Source organism: Exophiala oligosperma, assembly GCF_000835515.1.
Source record: "Exophiala oligosperma strain CBS 72588 unplaced genomic scaffold supercont1.8, whole genome shotgun sequence".
NCBI lineage: Eukaryota > Fungi > Ascomycota > Eurotiomycetes > Chaetothyriales > Herpotrichiellaceae > Exophiala > Exophiala oligosperma.
In genome coordinates, this window is record NW_015622825.1 from 1130632 (window position 1) to 1150475 (window position 19844).

The 19844-nt window shown below is 50.6% G+C and overlaps 6 protein-coding genes across 6 annotated transcripts; 5 read left to right on the top strand and 1 right to left on the bottom strand.

Annotated features, from left to right (window-relative positions):
* Positions 1-402: 402 nt before the first annotated feature.
* Positions 403-777, bottom strand: PV06_08356 (uncharacterized protein; the record flags this gene model as incomplete). The annotated part of the gene is made up of 1 exon (XM_016409679.1): positions 403-777. The coding sequence occupies one exon, from the start codon at positions 775-777 to the stop codon at positions 403-405; it is 375 nt and encodes a 124-aa protein (XP_016259987.1).
* Positions 778-2088: 1311 nt separating this feature from the next.
* PV06_08357 (uncharacterized protein) lies at positions 2089-4150 on the top strand. Its single transcript, XM_016409680.1, has 2 exons — positions 2089-2700; positions 2765-4150. Exons 1-2 carry the CDS (start codon positions 2272-2274, stop codon positions 4001-4003), a joined length of 1668 nt encoding a protein of 555 aa, XP_016259988.1. The 5' UTR covers positions 2089-2271; the 3' UTR covers positions 4004-4150.
* A 1082-nt stretch (positions 4151-5232) lies between these two features.
* PV06_08358 (uncharacterized protein) lies at positions 5233-6084 on the top strand (the record flags this gene model as incomplete). The annotated part of the gene is made up of 1 exon (XM_016409681.1): positions 5233-6084. The coding sequence occupies one exon, from the start codon at positions 5233-5235 to the stop codon at positions 6082-6084; it is 852 nt and encodes a 283-aa protein (XP_016259989.1).
* A 4474-nt stretch (positions 6085-10558) lies between these two features.
* Positions 10559-12303, top strand: PV06_08359 (uncharacterized protein). The gene is made up of 2 exons (XM_016409682.1): positions 10559-10942; positions 11072-12303. The coding sequence occupies exons 1-2, from the start codon at positions 10762-10764 to the stop codon at positions 11455-11457; spliced, it is 567 nt and encodes a 188-aa protein (XP_016259990.1). The 5' UTR covers positions 10559-10761; the 3' UTR covers positions 11458-12303.
* A 1485-nt stretch (positions 12304-13788) lies between these two features.
* Positions 13789-15039, top strand: PV06_08360 (uncharacterized protein; the record flags this gene model as incomplete). Its single annotated transcript, XM_016409683.1, has 3 exons — positions 13789-14132; positions 14217-14448; positions 14500-15039. The coding sequence occupies 3 exons, from the start codon at positions 13789-13791 to the stop codon at positions 15037-15039; spliced, it is 1116 nt and encodes a 371-aa protein (XP_016259991.1).
* Positions 15040-16205: 1166 nt separating this feature from the next.
* On the top strand, positions 16206-17264 carry PV06_08361 (uncharacterized protein; the record flags this gene model as incomplete). The annotated part of the gene is made up of 1 exon (XM_016409684.1): positions 16206-17264. The coding sequence occupies one exon, from the start codon at positions 16206-16208 to the stop codon at positions 17262-17264; it is 1059 nt and encodes a 352-aa protein (XP_016259992.1).
* Between the last annotated feature and the right edge of the window lie 2580 nt (positions 17265-19844).

A 19844-nucleotide genomic window follows, 5' to 3' on the forward strand; every position in this document is an offset into this window, starting at 1 on the left:
TAGATTACCTATATCCACAATTCTTATTTGTTGTGCCTCGAACCCCATGGCGCCAATGTCGATGCCCAGCACGGATTTGAACAGGGGTGACGAAAATTATTCCTGGATACAGGAGACTGAGGAAAAATCGCAAAGCACACATGGTCGATCTCTTCCATCTTCTCGACGTTCGACACGATAGTCTTTGCAAAAAACGAAGTGTACATCGCAGTCATGGTCTTCCATCTTGTAGCTCGACGAGCAGATGGCTGTCCAGCTTCCATCGTGTTCTCCGTATGGTGAAGCCCATTTCTCTTTTTTTGCTTTCCACCGTCATCGGAGGCTCGTGCGAGGGAAAATGATCGACTACCAGCGACCGAGGCTTGATGCGCCACCTGACGACGAGGGAGGACTGCGTGGAGCCTAGTCGCCAATGATGTCGAAAGTGGTGAAGTTGTACCATTTGACCATGTTGACCATGTCGACCTTTCCGTCGGCGGCTGCCTTGTCCCGGAGGTTTTGGATAAAGAGGTCAATGTAGTGTGTGAGAATGTCTTCTTGGCCCCAGAGCGCTCGCTCGGAAAAGACGTGGGGCAGTGTTCGGCGGTGGCGAGAGTGATCCTCGCCATCAGCTCTGACGATACTGCAGGCTTTGGTGGTCGGGACCCTGTGGAATCTCAAGTCCTTGTCGAATGACCGCCGTCCGCTTTTTCTGGGTCCGAATATTTCTTTCCACGCGGTCGGAGAAGTGAAGGAGGCTTTTGGGTCCACACCGAACGGCCGTGCCGTACTCGTCATGCAGTGCCTTCATCTTGTTGACTGCGGTCCCACGCCAGGTGTGCCAACACCACGGTAGGATGGTGATTGCCCATAGCTTCGCCCTGGGCAACCTAGTCAGGAGGTGAAAGAACAACCTGTAAGCTGTTTGAGCGAGTAAAGCGAGGACCTAAAGTAGAAATCGTGTCAGGATTCCAACATCAAGATAGAGCCGGTGCCTACCGGCGACGGAGTAATTCCACGATGCAACCACAGCGTCTTTGCAATAAACTTGGGAGACTCACCCCGAAAATTGCAAAGCAAGCAAGTAGGAGGCTTCCTTTCTCAACGGTCGAATCCATCGCCACAAAATGATGTCGAGAGCTTGCCATCATCACGAGGAATGGCAATCCCTACACAAGTGAGTCGAGAGGACCTTTCCTCAGATGTCTAAGTGCCTGGATCCTGGGCTTGGTCCCTGAGGGTACTTGCAGCCATGCACAACGAAGCCTGAGGGAACAATAGCAGGATAGAAACGTAGCGCCGCTATTTCCTGTTCTGCAGAGGCCATGAGACCTGCGTGAGATTTTTCGCAGCGACGGTAGAGTTTCCATGGCGCGATACCTGTGGCCTTGGTTACCGAAAAATGGTGGCTTTGTTGGATTGCTCTCAGTCCATTCCCAGACAACATCTCGAAACGTTGAGGGCGGGCGTGTTGTCACGTATGAGTGGTATCAAGCATGTTAAGTTCTAATTACAGGGAGAACCTCCACCTTATCCTCCAATATTACCGCTAAGCCTAACCTGTTAGGTTGGCTGTCATTTCACAATATAACAACACGCAGGCCGCGGCAGTTCCCGAATAGGGATATTCAACAACAACCACCAGGCAGTACTAGTCACGTGATCGGGATTCTGACAGTTACCGACCCTTCGTGTAAGGACTGACCCTAAACAGCATGGCAAGTTTTGCGCACATCCCTCCAGGGCTGTCAACAAACTCAGTGAGATTCAGAGAGCCTCGCACCGTCTGGAGGAGCCATTTGTAATGCGGAGGTGGTGGGTAATAGTGTAGGCGGATGTCTGACAGGAGGCATATGTAGATGTGGGTGGGCACAGGTTGGTGGATCACAGTTATCAGGCTTAACACCCCAACAAGAGCGACAACTCTTGTCCATCTGCTGTTCCGTAGCAAACATGTGCACCACCGTAGTGATTCCCAGCCATAGAAAATCGCCGGAATTGACGAGTCCATGACCATATCTTACCATGTCGCAACGATAAGAACACCACCACAGGGCATATGAAATGGACGCCTCAGATCCAAAAGACATGGATACTAGTCAATCCCAGCAAGATTTAAGTGACCACTTGCGCCAAAATCAGGCTACATCCAATCGTGATTCCCCAGAGCCCTCTCGCCATGAGTTTGTTCATCCGCGCACACAAACACCGACACCTTTTGTTCCTGACAAAGACATTGTTGACAACAATGAGCCACATGGTCTATCCTCCCCTTCTATTTCAGCACTGAACATGAGCTCAACCGTTCTAGTGCGATCTGCACTCAATCCGCCCGTTCCAAACCTACCCACACTCACCCTCTCACCACGAGACGAACCGAACGAGGATGAGAAACATGGCTACTATTATGGAATTCCTTCGCGTCCTCTCTTAGTCGCTCGGTCCAATACACAGCCATGGCAGAGTCATCCTTTTTCATCCTCTTGGCCTTCGGCAAAGACCCTCCAAGCCGTCGAGCGCAGCCATCCCATCGCCGAGGCATGGTGCTCGGGGCTTTTCAGACAAATCATCGAGGTTTTGAAGAATGTTTCATTCACAACTATCGATGTGGTCCGAATTGGTTATCTGCAAGACAAGGAACTGCCTCCGGTGGTGCTCTGGATCGGCGTGCCAAATAACAGTTTGTCCTCACGTGTAGGAAACGAAATCGTCGATGCCTGCGTAAGCTTCACCCTCATCTGTCCAACTCCAGCCCCGTGGAAATTAGACTGACCAAGCTCCGCAGGTTGAAATCTTGCGACGGTACCAGCTTTTCGATGTTCAATGCGAGATCAGAGAGTCGGAATATCGGCAGTCAGCACCGTCGCCCACATGTTCGCCCACATATCTGGCACCCGAAACCGCCACCTTCGCGTCGGGTGGATTCCCGGCCCAGCTGATCGCCTCGCCCGGTCAGTCTATCAATCTCGCGGGTTCCACCGCCCACGGGTCTCTCGGCCCTTACCTCCGAGCTGGCAAAGGCAACCCGGATGCAGAGGGCGTATATGCTATTACCTGCAGGCACGCCGCCCTTCCAGGTACCGACCTCGAGGAAAACTTTGATTGGAAGCGTGCCGGCCAGCCGCTCAAGAACATCCTGCTTCCTTCAGACGCCACCGTTTGTCAAGAGCTAAAGGAGATTAACAGTAGTGAGAGGATACATAAAGTGAAGAGACTCGATATTCGGGAGAAGTTGATGGTCTGTTTGCCCGAGGAGGAGGAGAGGTTGAAACTGAGACTAGAGCGGCTCCACCACGAGACAAACCTTCGAGAAGACCGTCAACAGCTTCTGTCCGCTTGGGCGCCGAAGGAGAATCGCGTGTTCGGCCACGTCGTGACCGCCCCCCCACTTCGGGTTGCGAAATCTAGCGACCCATCAGGCCTTGGATCAATTGTGGACTGGGCTTTGATAAAGGTCCACCTGAAAAAACAATCAGATGGGAAGGTAATGAATTGGATTAATTTCAAGCCCGATGAGACAGCGCAAGTCAACGACATGATGATTCATCATCTTGAGCATCATCCAGAATCACGATTCGATCTGCTTAAAGAAAGCACGCTGTGTCTTAGTCGAGCAGTTCCAGCCAATGAGCTCCATTTCCTCTTTAAACCAATCGAGTTCCTACCAGAAAAGGACTTTCAGCGCATCCTTGTGGGTATGAAGGGCGCACACAGTGGATTAACATGGGGACAAGTCAATGGGGTGAGCTCAATCGTGTCGCACCATGACACCAACAAAGGCACTCAAGAAACACTGTCCATGGAATTGTGTGTTCTTCCCTTTCTCAGAACCAACGACAAGGCCTTTTCTCAATGTGGAGACTCTGGTTCAGCCGTTTTCGATCTCGAGGGCAGGATTGTTGGGATCGTACACGGTGGCTCAGGCTCACTACAGAAAGCATCAAAAGACGTTACATACGTGTCTCTGATGGCAGATATCCAACGGGGACTGAATGAGCGTGGGTACAGCGTTGAGATCGCGTAAGAGGGCAAACTAGGGGGCTACGATTGGGCTTCATTTTCTTTTTTTCCAGGGGAGCTGCGTGCTGGACCACATTTTCTTGCTCTGCGACGAAATGACTCCATGTGTATTCTAGGCCTATTACAAAGATCATAGACTAATGTTATGGCGTTACTCAGCGTTGGCGACTTGGTCATGAACGAGGAGATTACTAGTTGTTTAGACGGCCCAGGGGCCTCCTCCGCGGAGTCCTCCGCCAACCTGTCTTTACAAGTTGAGACCTTTTACTAGGCTCAGACCACTCCTTTTATAGGCCCCTCTAGACGCTCATTTTTTTTGCTCCCTAGGCCTATTTCACAGGCGCTTGCTTGGGGCCACGCACGACGCCTAGCATTCACATTCCCGAGAAAATAGCCTCATAGTCATCGAGGTCAGACTCGACAATACATCATATTGGACCCCCCCTTGGGAATCAAAGTACCTATAGATTGCACTCTGTCTGACAAGGCGTCTTTTACTGTTGAAGGAAAGATGAAACCACGACTCGATGTTGTTCTAGCCTTCCTATAAATTTAGGAGCTCCTTCAAGTATATCGGTTTCGGCTTTGGATGCCTTGACATACGAAAAGTGCCATTTGGATACAACCTTCCCTGAAGAAACACCGAAGCCTTCTTGAGGTTCTTATCAAATTAGTCTATCTTGGTCTTCCCTTTTCATCGCAAAAGGTCCGATCTTAGCAAATCCTAGAATGCTCCTTTGTCTTCATATTCCAGCTCAGAAACGTCAGCTTCATTAATCAGACCTTGCAACGTAGTTCAAAAGTACAAATCTTTTCTTGTGAGCAGCAAAGTGTCTACCTCACCTGTCTGAGGGTACGGGTCTCCCTTTCCTTGAAACTCTCCAAGATATGAATCTTTCTTTCCTTGCGACTTAGCTACTACTAAAGGTACGGTTCTCGCTTTCCTTGTCTAGTCAAATTCCTTGCACACTGCTCTTTCTTGTCCCATCTTGCATGTCGTCGATTTTTTCTTTCTGTCTGATACGCCGTCTCTCTCACTCTTGCGTTTGGTATACATTCACTGCCGCGGGTCCAAAGCGTGAGCTTCATCGCAGTATTCTTTGGGTCTATCAGATTTGTCCATTTTCACAGCTGGCTCCGCAAGCTTCATCCTCAACTCCGCCAACGACTCCGCGGCTCTGCCGCCGCGACTGCAAGATCCACCGGACCTGACCCTCTTCATACTCTCAGAAGATGTCTACCACTGACCATAACGATTCCGACAAACCTAACGACTCAGGCAACCCCATTGATTCCGAGCACCCTGACCAATCCGAGAACCTTGACCCCTCCTCCCTGGATCTACAGAGACAGGGACCTCCTCATGAAGTCAATATTTGTTCCGGTAATTCTGGGCCGGAAATCCCGAAAAACTCTCATGACAAAAACCCTCTTCTCAGTGATGTTGATTTGGATAAAATCAGTGACGGGGACTATCGTGTCGTACGGTCACTGCTGAAGAGTACGAGCAACTGGAATAGGAGAAATATCCACTTCAGTGATCGTGAGTCGGACGAGGTCGATGCCGAGCTACTACCGTGCTTTAAGGAACTGGCAAATCAAGAGTTTTTCCGTGGGCAAACCAGGACCCTTCGGTTGAGTGGTCGTGACTCAGAAGTCGATACCAAAGCCATACGTTTGATCAAAGAACTACAAGATCAAGAGACGTCTCGTGGGAAACCCCCTCGATCGAATGGTCACGACTCCAATGAAGCCGACGCCGGGGTCCGACCCTTCTTTGAGGGGCTGGAGGAACTCGAAAGTCAAAATGCTTCTCGTGGAAGAGTTATATGTATCAGTGATCATAATTCGGGTGATCAAGAGGAGTCTGGCGGGCAAGAGGAAGCTGACCAGCAAGGGGACAAGCCGGAGGAGGCTGACAAGAAGGGGGAAAAGCAAGGGGAGGCTCACAAACAAGGGAGAAAGAGAAAGGAGGTTGACAAGCAAGAGGCAGGTCAAGGACCGGAATGGATGGCGGCACTAGCAAAATGGATTGGTCGGCCATGGTTTCCTCGACCAAGGAGCCAACACAGGAAACGGGATTAGATGGCATGGCACGAACAAAGTGTATCAATACGAACAACCAGGGCCATTCGAAATGCTCCCTCTTATCTTCTTGAACACATTGAGGCGCGGAATGGAACTCTGACCAATCCATCTTTCTCGGATGGGTGCGCTAATCAGTACTGTTGATCTGCATTACACACACCGCCGCCTTATACTTATCACTGATATAACCGATTGATTACAAAATACACACGTCTGAGTAACTTATAATCCCGTCGTTGCTACTGCTCTTATTGGCGACTCGGTGCTCGTCTATTCTCACTATCCTTAAGGATGTCTCTGGACGTCCTGGTATTTTGTCGATTACCATTTGACTCACATTGATACCAAGGAATTACAATTTGGGAATTCTTTCGGTGATAAGTATAGCCTTGTGAGTGATTCAGAGGTGTGTGTGCGTGGTACCATATCGTCCTTGCGTGGTAAGGTGTCAGAGACATGTTGGCATGTGCCTGGGTGTTTTCAAACAACTTTGGCAATTGTACACTTCGGCAACCAGCAATGCATCCTTCAGCCTGTAGCCTGCGCCCTCGATTTACCTGTCGTGTCTTTTAAATCTCGTCTCTGCCGACCTTTCCAGTTTCCGACAACCATCATGGCGACGGGCCTCCTTTGGACATCATCGGTCCGTCACGCGAGATTACTTAGACTCGTCGTCGTCGTCGTCATCGTCAACCGTTCCAACTCCTGATCAACACGATCAAGCCGAGCTGATATTTAAGCACATGGTCTCCGATTGCGAACCTTTGCAGATGTCACCCTCGTCCGAACCGTCCATGAATTAATTGAATCCCAACTTTATATCACCCCCGACATGACCCTCAATCCACCCCCCTCCTCGGCTCCTAGCCATTTACCATGACATCGCGACCATTCTGCATCTCAGTGGAGGCGGGGATCATGCCGATCAAATCATTCGAGAAATGGAAGAAGTGAACATGGAAGAAGATGCGTCCCACCAAGTCTACTTGCTGCAACCAGAGCTACTTCGGCTTAACTCTCAGGCGTGGCCAGTTCTCATAAATTGCAGCACGTACACACATACACACACACCCACACACACACAGAGAGAGAGAGAGAGAGAGAGAGAGAGAGAGACAGGATCATAATTTTACTCGCATAACACTTGGACGGTGCGCACCTAAAAATGCCAACGAGAGCGTGTGTTTAGGGTGTATTCAATCATTCCGAGCTGCGTACGAGAGATCTGACAGGCCCCTTACGAGGGGTACCGTCCTGGGCACCCGAGGTCCGAAACTGGGACTTCTTACACAATCAGTGGGTGCGATCCGTGAACATCCAGAAAGGATGAAAAGTCTGGTGAGATTCAGCTATAGAAATGGCAGAGACGCCCAGGGTCATAGCCATGAAAATGATGTTCCTAGGGCATTCCATGGCCTAGAAATGTACATGCAACAATGGTGTGGTGGTCCAGGCTTTGCCGTTCAGCACCGTCGCCCTTCCCATCTTTGAGCATGGCCGTCTAGTCCGGTGTCTCGGTATCGCTTCAAAGTCTCCAGTACTTCACCGAGGTTCTTCGCTTCCAGTTCTTTCCCCTTGCGATCCTCAGCGTGACCGTCGCTTTCTCCAGCTATTTTCTTAATGACGTCCGCGTCCGTCTCCCTAGGAGGGTCTTTGGAAGCTTTTGCAGAATTCCGGTCTCAACAACCAGGGAATTAAGGTAGCACATGAAGGATACCATGCTCACCTATCAGTGGGCGTCACTGGGTCAGTCATCTCAAGCCTGATAATGTCGTTTATGCAATGGACAATACAGTATTCTTACCTCATAATAAGTCTCCATGCGTTCAATGACGCGAACCGTTGCCTCATTCCTTTCTCCTGGTTGGCGGCGTCCGGTATTGTTCCCGTTAGCATCATCGTCTTCACCGTGATGAAGGAGCTCAGGAGTCTTGGCCACCTCGAAGACAAAGTCAGACTTGACGAGAGGAAGTGCTGTGCGGGCGCCCATTATCGTTGGTAGCAGAATATCATATCCAATTTGAAGAAAGATCTGTATCATGCGGTCCTTGCGGTCATTGCCTTCATGGCTGTCGTCGTCGTCCAAAGAGACTTCGCCGATGTAGTTATTCGTCAAATCTATTAGCCGCGCAGCGACGCCCCTGGCTCTCTCCCGCACCTCTGTTTGCCGAACGTCGACCAAGCTGTCAAAGAAATCCGTCTTGTCTCGTCCATGGCATCCGAGGAGATCCGCCAGTGTGCAGTAGGACTGTTCCTTCAGTTTGTCGAGTTTTGACCGAATGAGTTGCTGTCGTAAATTGTTGAGCATCTCCTCATAAGTGCGGGTAGCACCTAATGTCCGTTTGATGAACACATCTACCGTGTGCCAGACTGCGTGAAGATGCCCTTTCGCAATCTTGCCCCATTTCTCTGATTGAAGCTCGAAGTATCTCGTGTACGCACCCTCGCCGCTTAGCTCGCCTTTCGGCTCCTTTCCATTTCCCAATGGCGCGGATTTGCCAAACCAAGACTCACGAACGTGAACCGGGAAACATCTTCGATGATACTGAGGGTCGTGGGGAGCGACGTCACTGGGATGCCCAGAGCTTGCGGAAGAAACAAGATTCGGAGAATGACCTAGATCTTCTGGTTAGCTGAATGTCGCTGAAAGAACGAGATGAGAGAACAAACCAAGAACTGAAACGAAATGCTCGGAGAAAGAAAACGCGGCAACCACGTACTCGGACGAGAGATGTTCGAAAGCAACAGGCCCCGGAAGAGTACGCTCCATACTGTCGTCCAACACCATCTATTTCGGCAGAGCCGCATTTTCACCAATACAAAATATTCCACGCCATTGACAGGCTTGTCCGCGGTCTTTTCGACTTAAAGAAGAGATCTCGTACCTCCCCTGATAGTGTCAACCAATTCGTTGACGAGGTGCCAGGCACTCTCAATAACTCGGCGCCTTCGCAGCTCGTTGAAGACAAATGCATTGACATTGTTCATCTCTCAGAAGCACGAATAGATGTCAAGGTTAAGGCTGCGCTGGAGGACATATTCAAAGCATTGAAAACTGCTACACGGTCGCATGAATCCGATTTTCCTGATTCACTTCTGAAAGATATGTCTCGCTCTGTCGAACATTCGCCTTCACCGGCGGACTTACTACGGAAACTTCTTGTTCCTCTGCGTTTTCCTACAAAGCTTGTGGCAGAATTTCCGCAGGCTAAATCGGGCTCGAGACAACCACTTTGTGATCCTCACCGACTCTCTCCTCCGAGTTGCAGAGTCATCATACAAAAGATGGGGCTCGATTGCGCTAAACACCGGAAGAGTAGATTCAAAACAGACCCGAATGTACTGGAATCGCAAGAGGAGCATTTTTCGCGATGCTTGGAGGACTCAGATTCTACCAACACAGTGCAGGAGATCTCGCTTTTGTACGATTATACATGTGCCATGTCAAAGGACAAGTATAATTCTGAAACTCTTGCATACCGGGTGTCTCGGCCGTTGAGCCTGACCGCGGGCATTTGCCAACAGGGCCAGGGGCGAGGAGCATCGGCGGGAGAAACGCCGCACCAAAGGGATCATGGACCAACTCCCGACATCAGAGATCAAAGTGCCTAAGAAATCTCGTCCTCCTCCTGAAGACCTTGGCGGCAGGAAGAATAACCGCCCGCGGAGGATGAAACAGATTCGACATGATGCCTTTTTGGCTGAACTGGCCAGTGATGCTGAGAAGGGGGTAATCGCTCGAGAGAGGTGGGAAGGATCTTGATGGCTTGCTCTTTCGATCAAGTCACATATGCTCCAGGCTGCGCTCAAGCTCCTCACGTGCGCCTCAGGGCTCGCCACGCCGTGCTCAGGATTTCACCGCCACAGCTCAGAATGGCTCAAGTCATCGTTCAGGCTAAGTGGCGGGTGGATCAGGTCTCGAGACGGAAATGGATTCTGGAGAGGTCAAGATTCGCCGCTGAGTACTCTGGCGTCCAAGGATGTGGTGGGCGCAACACGGAACCCTCGATAGCGGCGGCTACCATACTATTTCCCTAGGTAGGTAGTAAGTAAGTGAAGAAAGATAAGGTTGTCTTCATCTTCTCCTCCTCCTCTTCCTCCCCTCGAGTGCTGCGCTTCGAGAGGAAAGTCTCGATAAGATTTGGTACAACCACAACCTACCTACCTACCTCATGGTTCCGATGATATATCTAGTGCGTCTGAACCCAAAAAAAGCGACCTTCTTCGGTGGGGTTTTTTGTTTTTTTCGTCAGATCCTTCTCTTCTCTTTTGGCCAACTTCGCGACTCGTAACCAATAGTGCTCCGCACAGAGTAGCAGATCTTCGAATAATGCCCAACTTGCCCCTTGGCAAGGCTGATGCACGTGATAAGGCTGTAAACCAATGTTTATCACGTGACTGGAAGCCTGCACCCTCAATCATAACTTGTCATTCACCACCGCAGGCAGGTCTCAAGTTTGGCCACTTTTCCTATCTACTGTTTCTCATTTGGAACTCCTTGACATTCGTTCCGACGACGACTACTCTTTGCCTCTACTAGAAGTACGCAATAACGGCAGTACACCGATAATTTTTTCCCCCCATCTCGCGACCCGCGCAACCCAACACGGTCTAGAAGACTGCAGGTTTTCTCCACCAACTTTCTCCCTTCTACACATACCACCTCCGCAGATCATGCATAAGCTCAGTTTGAAGGATGCTGCTGCCGCGGCCACGGCTCCTGTTTATGGCCGGTCAAAGCGAGGAGGACCATCACAGCAATCCGGACCACAACAACTACAGCAACAACAGGGCCCTCCTCAGCTCCCCCCGCAAATGTTCACCACTGCAGCGCAGTTGCTAGATCTCACCGACAGTACGTTTTACCTATATATCATCTGTCGCAGCCCTTTTTTGATCGTTTTCTATGGACCAAACGCGAAACGCGAACCTCTTTTTTTGGGATCTGTCCACTGACTTTTGTTCTGTTTGGAACTTGTTACAGAAAAACTCCTTCTCGTCCTCCGCGATGGGCGCAAGCTCTCCGGCATCCTCCGCTCGTGGGATCAATTTGCCAACCTCGTCCTCACAAACACGAACGAACGGTTCTTCGTCACCACCTCCGAAAACCCCAAACCCCGCAACCTCTACTGCGACGTCTCTCGGGGCACCTACGTTGTCCGCGGCGAAAATGTCTTGTTGCTCGGCGAGGTCGACCTGGACAAGGACGAAGAACCCCCCGCCGGGTGGGAAAAGGGCAAGGCCGAGGAGGTGGTTGAACTACACAGGGCGGCCGAGGCCAATAGGAAACACAAGGACAAGATCAGAAGCAGAAAGGGCGGGAATCTCTGGGGTGGAGATATGGAAAACAGCGGCGAGGTTTTGTTTTAAGAGGGACATGCACACACACCCACGCACACCCACACACACACGCGCGCCGAGAAAAGCTTTTAGCACGAGACACGATTTTCGGTCTACGATCAGAACGCAGCCTAGGCTGGGAAATTTTTTCAAAAGAGAGGAGAAGGTTTTGTCTGTTCTAAAATAGAACGGCAACAGCACGCTGAGAAATGTCCAAGGAGGAGGGTCACTCGTGCTTTGGCGTCATGCGAAAATACCCAACAATCACTGCCAAAACAAAGCCGTTTGGGACACAGTGTGGACAACTGGAGCACCAAGCAAGAGAAGAAGAAGCAAGAAAGCAGCACAAGGTCGACGATGAAGAGAAATGAAGGAAACGCCCCGTTTCTCCACACCGACTTGCGTGTGCTTGTTTACCTACCTGTCTCTACTCCTGGTACAAGGGATGAGCCAGGACGAGCTTTTCCTCAATGATGAAAAGAATCAGAGTGGACTCGACATGACGGCCCCCAAGCAAGTCACGACTCATGTCCGATCCCCAGAGGTCTAGAGGGAAGGGAGGGAGGAATTACGCGGCAAGGAGAGATCGAGAGCATGGCACTCAAGCCTGTGACAATGCTTTTCCTTCCTGGCCTCAAAAAGCTTTGTGGAATACTTTCTTCCTCCTGGTCTCGGCCTTCCCTTTTTGTTTTCGAGGCGACTGCGCTGGCTCACTGACTGGGCGCCGCTCCAGATCTCGATACGGCGCCCCTCCATGAGAACAGAAACGCTCGGTGTTACGCCCTGGGGGGGTAGAGATTATTCATACCTTGAGAGAAACCTAGGTATTAAAGAATATTGAGATCGATTGAACGGGGTACAACTCGTACTATGAGCAAAAGTCTAGGTGTTTCTAATTTCTGTACTCGTCTGAGTGCGTAGTGCTCCGTGCAAAGAATTCCCCTTCCGACTCCAGAATATCTATCTCTTTCGAGTTGGATATGCCGAGTACTTCAGTTCGCCCTTCGTTACCTAGGTAAACCCTTTGAAAAGAAGGCTTGACCCAAATTTCCTTACGACGACATCCTCATAGTCCTCAACCTGAATAACGATTCCTTGATCTAAATATCTCTCTCTTCCTCTCTAAACCCTTGAATTTGCATCGGCCGCTGTCCGCAATCAACAACACATGGTCAAGGAAAGATGGGAACGACCAATCGGTGTCCCTGAAGAATGATACAACCATATTAGCCAACAATCTACTTTAGCCAACAGCCTACGTTAGCCAGCGACCTACTTTAGACCAGCAGTTTACTTTAGCCAGCGAATACCGTGTGTCTCATTGTTGGTTTTGATTGGCCGGACGAACACTCTCTTATCCTCGCTTTACTCTACGTTGGTCAGCGGAAGTGATATTGCCAAGGTGCTCCCCCCACTATTCTAGGATCGTAGAAAAGCAGAGTGATTCTAGTGTGGTACATGTGGCACTTGCTGTACTGTACCTAATGCACCTTCGGGCCCCTTTCACCGCGCTAGAAGTACAATTTCGTGTCGTGGTCTTCATCTCAGGTAGGCTACTAATGGAGAAGTTCAGAGTGCCCGGGGCCAGGTGACGCTAGGTGCCCAACTGGCACCTTAGTCAGTCTAACGCTCCGTTGTCGACAGAACAGCAAACCATATCAGAGGAAGACACGAATGTGCGCATTACACGCTCCGACTATGTGCTTCATGCATCCTCTTCCACGTGCTATACCATTCTTGTTGATTTAGGGGTGGCAACAATGCGGCTTCTGGAAGCCGACGAACACGGCAGCTTCATCCTGACCTCGTTTGCGCTATCCTCTCGCATACCTGGGGAAAGGATGAAGATGAGGTCACCTTGAAAGATATCATGGAGCGTCCTCGAATTCTGCCGAGATCAGACAAAGCTGGATAGTCTCCGTTACTTCTGGATTGACACATGATGCAACGAGACGAGGAAAACTCAGTCGAGCTGGGGGAAGCGATTAGCTCCATGGTTCGGTGGTATGACGCAGTGAATTGGTGCCATGTTTATCTTTCGGACGTGCCAGATCCTCTAGATCAGACGTCGACGATGAAGTCATCCATTGCATCTAGCCGGTGGTTCAAGCGAGGTTGGACTCTACAAGAACGTTCAGCGCCATCCTCAGTGCAGCTTTTCTCCCGAAACCACGATTTCTTGGGCATCAAGGCGCCGTGAACTCAAGAGATACATGGCATCACTGGAATGCTGCTGGAGCTCTTCAAGAAAACCCTCTGTCCCGATACGGTGTGGATGAGCGGCTCTCGTGGTCATCAGGCCGCAAAGCAACCATCGAAGAAGATTCTGCATACTTTCTACTGGGTCTCTTCGGTACACACATGCCGTTTATCTATGGAGAGCTAGAGGGCACTGCATTCAGAAGGCTTCAGAGAGAGATTTCACAGTTATCCGAGCCAGATTCTTATCATTCGATGGCTGTTTCTCGGATCAAGTCGCTGGAGGGACACCTTCGCTTCGTCGGTAACGAGTCCGCAGTGGCAAATCACCCTCCTCGCCATGGATTACATTGCCATGGCCATGGTCGTGAGGGTCGACGGAGTCTTCTTGTTCCTACGCTTCCGGAAAAATGCTCGACGATCAACGCCAAAAGGAGCTGCTCGAGAAAACATGACACGGGTCCTTCCACCGAAGCTCGTGAGAAGACCTCTAGAGATTACATCAAGTGGGTCCAGCACATTGGATATAATGTTCCCTCTGACAGGTTATCCCAAGTATATGGTGTGACCAATGCTTAAGGGCCCCCTAGAACGGGCAGGGGCGTTATCACGGACCAAACATGCTTGCTTCCGACCTCAATGAACAAGGAAAATGTTGACTACGTGGTGATCTTCTACTCGAAAGTCTTGGCCAAGTACATGGGAGATGAACGGACATTTCGGACGGACAACAAAACCTACCCCGACGCTGTTTTCGATGTCTGCAAGCAATCAGAGCTTGACTCGAAGGACTCACAGAGTGTCAGAAGTGAACTCTATCAGGTATATGACCATTATAGGCATCGAGGGAAGTAGGCTACCCTGACTGTCAAGCTGCATCATGCTTCCACAGAGAAGGCCATTCTTCAGTATAGGAACGCGCAAGCCAAATTAAACAGCACCATTCACATTATCACTTGTAGTAACGACGAACATCGAAAGTGGGACAGTGACTTGGAATGGGACGCCGACTTCATGAACACTCAATCTAGCAATGTTCGCATTCATGTCGAGCCTGAACAAGAATATCGAAAGTTTTTCGAGCTCTTGTTGCAATTGGGATCCAACGAAAAGGATGGAGAGTTCAGTAAGACCATGAAAGACTGCTTTACAAGGTGCTTGGATTCCCTGCGAGCGAACGTGGACGAAGACCAGTATCGCATTGTGTCAATGCGCAATATCACCCAGAGCTGGAGTGGCCTCAGCAGCCAATGGGAAAAGCTGGACAGACCTCTGACTCCAGAGCGTCTTCGGGACGACTTGATGCTATTCTCGAAGATCGACTGTGCCTTACTGGGCCGAGTCACTGGTGGAAGGTTGCCGTGGTATATTTGCGATATCGATCTTTCTCTATCAACCCCTGGCGAAATGTGATCCGCGTCGCCTCTGAATGAGAGAAAAGAAGAGATCGAAAATAGGAAATTGATTCAGTTGAAATCTTTGTTCGAAAGAAGAAATCCGGGTGGCGAGATTCGTTCAATACGCAGAGTCTTGATTCTTGGTAGATCTGAAGTTGGCAAGACTACACTGTGTAGAACACTCATGGCAGAGGAAGACAATTGGAAGAGTTTCGACATCGTTGTCCGAATTCCGATGCAGAAACTTGCTCAGTCCCGCCACGAAGGTACCACGTTGAGTCAAGCATTGTTCGAAGAAAACTTCAGACAATCTTCCCGGGGCCGCGAATTCGCTGTCCAGTAATTTCGTTCAGCATATCACCATGAAACAGCGAATTCGATGTCAGAATCTCGACACGAGGACATTCCATTTCCATCTCTGGACCTGAGCGTGGGCCTGAGCGTGGGTCTCAGCCTCACCGCTTCATCCTGAGATGCTCCTGCACGTGACTGAACATGGCAGTAAGACTGTGCCTCTCCTCCCTTTTGCCGAAACTCCTTCTGACAGACAAATTCTACAGCTGGCTCAGAAAAATGTGCTGAAAACGGCCTCGCCCTGTGCGCTGATCTGATGCGACCTTTCCTACGTTCGTTGGGACGAAGAAGGCTCAAAAGTGAGCCACCCGCCTTCCAGGGGAATTGGGTAAGGATAGACAGAGTGAAAGAGGTCCAGAGAACGCCGGATTCGCCAGTTACTGTGGTACATGACAAGTTTGTGTGCCTGAGCATGGCGCAGTTCTGCGTAGTCGGGGCTGTGCGCTTACTCCAATGAGCATCGAGGGGAATTCTCTTGGCCGGACCAGGATGAAGGTGAGGCTCATTTCGACTCGATTTTCATCTGTGGCCTCTACCTCTCCTTGACGGACCACACTCGGCGCGATAGGAGTTAAGAACGGCCCTCTTCCAACCTCGATGCCGCCAGCGTGGTGGAAGAATCACCAAGGAACCATTTTTGTGCTGTTACAACTAGCCTTATCTGAGACACCCCATCAGCCTTGTCATGCGCCTTATTGACATCGAGACTCTAAAGCTGGAAGAGTTTTCGGGCCTCGCTATCCTAAATATGCAATCCTGTCACACACGTGGGGTGCGGAAGAGATCTCTTTTCGGCAGTTCCATAACCCGACCGATAGGTCTCGCCAAATGGCAGGTTACAAGAAGATATTGGGATGTGCCGAAGTGATAAAGCCGACCAATTTCAGATACTGCTGGGTCGACACCTGCTGCATCGACAAATCAAGCAGTTCCGAGCTTTCGGAGGCAATCAATTCAATGTATGACTGGTACGATCAGTCCAAGCTCTGTATTATCCATTTGAGCGACGTCGACTCACATGATTCCCGCCTCACTGTGGAGCATCAAATGAAGAAGTCCAGGTGGTTCACCCGGGGATGGACATTACAAGAACTCATTGCATCAAATCCGAGGCATACAATCTTCTACGACAAAAATTGGGCCGAGATTGGGACGAAAGCTGCCATGAGTGAATTGATCGCACGGATTACCGGCGTTCACAGGTCCTGTCTTCTCCACCACGCCTGTCTTTCCGAGTTCAGTGTCGCGTGCAGGATGTCCTGGGCGGCGAAAAGGATGACGACGCGACCTGAAGATGTGGCCTATTGCTTACTTGGGATTTTCCAAATAAACATGCCTCTGATCTACGGCGAGGGCCGGAAAGCATGCCGACGGCTACAAGAAGAAATCATCAAGGAGTCGGATGATCAGACCATATTTGCCTGGCAACTCAGTGAAGGCGATCAGTTCAGGTCGTCGTTGGCCCCTGATGACGGAGAAGTGGGAGTCCTCGCGCAGCACCCTGCAGAGTTTGAGGACAGTGCCCACTTTCAACCGGCGCTGCCGAGGAGTGGCCCTTACAACATCACCAACAAGGGTTTATCCATTCAGTTGCCAATCTTCTCCAGGGCCGACAGGCAATTGATTGCTGTTCTGTCCTGCCACGGTGATTGGGCAAAGAGAAAGGGTGACAAGGACCCCAAGCGAAGGCAGATTGCAATCCCGATAGTCGAGACGGTGAAAGACAGCAACGTGTACGCTAGAATCGGCGGGCTGGGCCTTCACATGATTGATGAGGCTCAGGCGCAGTCGGGGAGGCCTTGTGCAATACATCTAACCAAGGCGGTTCCAGAAACTCGACGATGGCCAGATTTCGATCTTGTTTTGGACTCTGATTCCGACTCCTGACAGACCAACCTGCGACGTATTCGGCGTTGAATTCATTAGATCGCATTACGAAGGACCAAGAGGTTCCGGTTGGTTCGTGACGATAATTCCGAGAGCGACGCGCATGGCTCCCGATAGACACCATACACCTCGCAGTGAGAAGCCCAAGGCAAGAACGCGAAAGGAGTGATGGAAACTGGGATGCGCGTCTGGAGTTAGATGGCGTGGATAACATCGGTCGTTTGTCTCGACCTAGAAATACTGCTTTTCAGACGATCGGAATAGTTCGCGTGCAGATGGATACGCTATAGGCCTGGTGGCACAACGATGCATGTCGCTTTAAACAATCCCGGGAGCGTGCTGCTGCTTCCGTCAAAAGGATGGATCGTAAGAGCAAATGGCCACAATCAAACGGGATGTCCAGCACGAAATGGGAACGAATACTCATGCGCCCTCCCCATATTCGATACACCCTTGGGCCTCCGACTCTATGCAGATCTGTCTTGTGTCGGCCACAGTTACGGCCGAGCCAATGAACCCCCGTCTCCCGGTTCAAGGGATGGTGGAGACGAGGCTATCCGGCAAGACGATAGAATGGAAGGGATGGAACTGTGTGGACATCCCAGCAGAAGAATCCGCTTCGGCATCTCCTGTGTTGGCTGGAGCAGGTAACTGAAATTACTTAGGCTGAAGTGCCATTTCGACATGCGCAAAGGATGGTATCCCCGTGCATCAGATCTGTCCAATCTGTCGCACTGGTTTGGTCAAGGCAGTAGTCCCATACTATGACGAACAGAGACTATGGAGGCTGCAGAGGCTGTGGACGGAGATAGTCTATATAAGCACACTCGTAACACCCGGACCGTTGGAAGCCCTTCGTCGTCAATATCATTAAGCCTCGCGCGCATAGTCTCACCAAGTCTTCGTCGTACCCACCGTTCATATACCTACTGTGCCTGACCTCCAAAGAGAAGCAAGAGCGCCCGAGTGCCTCGCACACCGCTCTCGGCCCCGTGCCTACGCCCACGGATCGTGACACCTGGTCAGGTAAGGCGAAGAGAATTACCAAGAAAGATTAAGCCAGCTAACGAAGGTATATTAGGAGGCATAGAAGAGAGGAGAGGGCGGACGATGAAGAGGGCCGAAAGCCATCGAGATGTAAAAAGGGGCATGGGGCTAGGTCCCAGAACCCTCTCAAGCCAGGTCCACAGACACACATTATGTGAGGCCATCATACTTATAAAGACCTAAATCACTCTCGCAGGGTCAAGAAAGGAATATGCAGTGGTGCCTTTCTTTGGGCCCTCGCTAAAACTTGAGAGTGTGGAGGGGGGACGACCTTTGGGCCACCGCCCCGATGTGATCAGCAAGGTGAGCTGTCCCGGCCGGCGCGAAGTCATGGGGGGATGGGAGATGGACGGGCGTCGAGATTTCGGTGGTGAAACAAGAAGGAATTGGATCGAAGATGATATCCATAGGTGGACGTTGCCCGAAGAGGACTGGACTTTCGCGGCATGGATTCTGATCCCTCAAAAAACACTCCCTGGAACCACGGTGTTGTTCCTCCTAAAATACACACAGTTCTGGGAAGAACCAGAAAACATAATTGTGTTTTCCATGTTCAGAAACCAGCGATCTTTACCTACAATACAGGAAACTAATAAACCTGGCAAGTTCCGGGGACGGCGTACAACCAAAAGAGGGCGAACAATATTCGCATCCGCCTAGGAATCGTCCCCAGAAAGCTATTCGATGAGGCAGTCGATCAAGGAATCCATAAACTGAAGGGAAAATAAATCGACGTGGAGCCCCGACTGGATTTAATATCAAAGGGACATGCGCAGTGAGACCTATACGAGAGTCCTGGACTGGATCGAGAGAGGTGGTCTACCGGCCGGCGCAGACTTCTTTGCAACCAGAGTTTCAAGCTCTCGGGAGTATTTAGAAGCCAAGGGCTTGGGACAGTCTCAATCCAAACGCTACACTTGAATCGTCCAGATGCGGAAAGCGTGCGAATGAGGATGAAAATCCCAACTGGAAATTTGCCACTGACAGACATATTGTCGACGCAGCATGATCTTCCAGAAGCGTTCCTTGTCGAGCTGCCTTCCGAGAGACGTTTAGAAAGGCTCAGGAAGAGGCGAATGTTCCGCAATGGGCGCTCATCAAGAGTGTTGGTAGTACGAGTACGGAGTAGGTAATTGACCGACGGTGAGCCACAAATCCGTGTTGCCTAGGTGTTGATGAAGTCCCCAGAGCCATTTCAACGGAAAGGCACAGATTGTTGGCGCCGTGGACCTCTCACAGGTACTCGGGCGGGATGTTTCGCGATTGAATTTGAGCGGATAGCCTACTAGAAGAGTTGGATATCCGACGACACTTCTCGATGGACGGAGTACGAGTGGCAGCTTTGACCCGGAAAGCGGCCCATTGAGGGCATTATATTGTTCGAAGCAACAATAACCGAACGAGAGAGCTCAGAACAACGCCCATTTGAATGTATGGAACAGAGAACTGGGACCAAGGGGCTAGGTTAGGGGCCCCTGCGAAGCCGCATACGGTCACACTCGTTGAACCAAGTTGGGTACTTCAAAGAACACA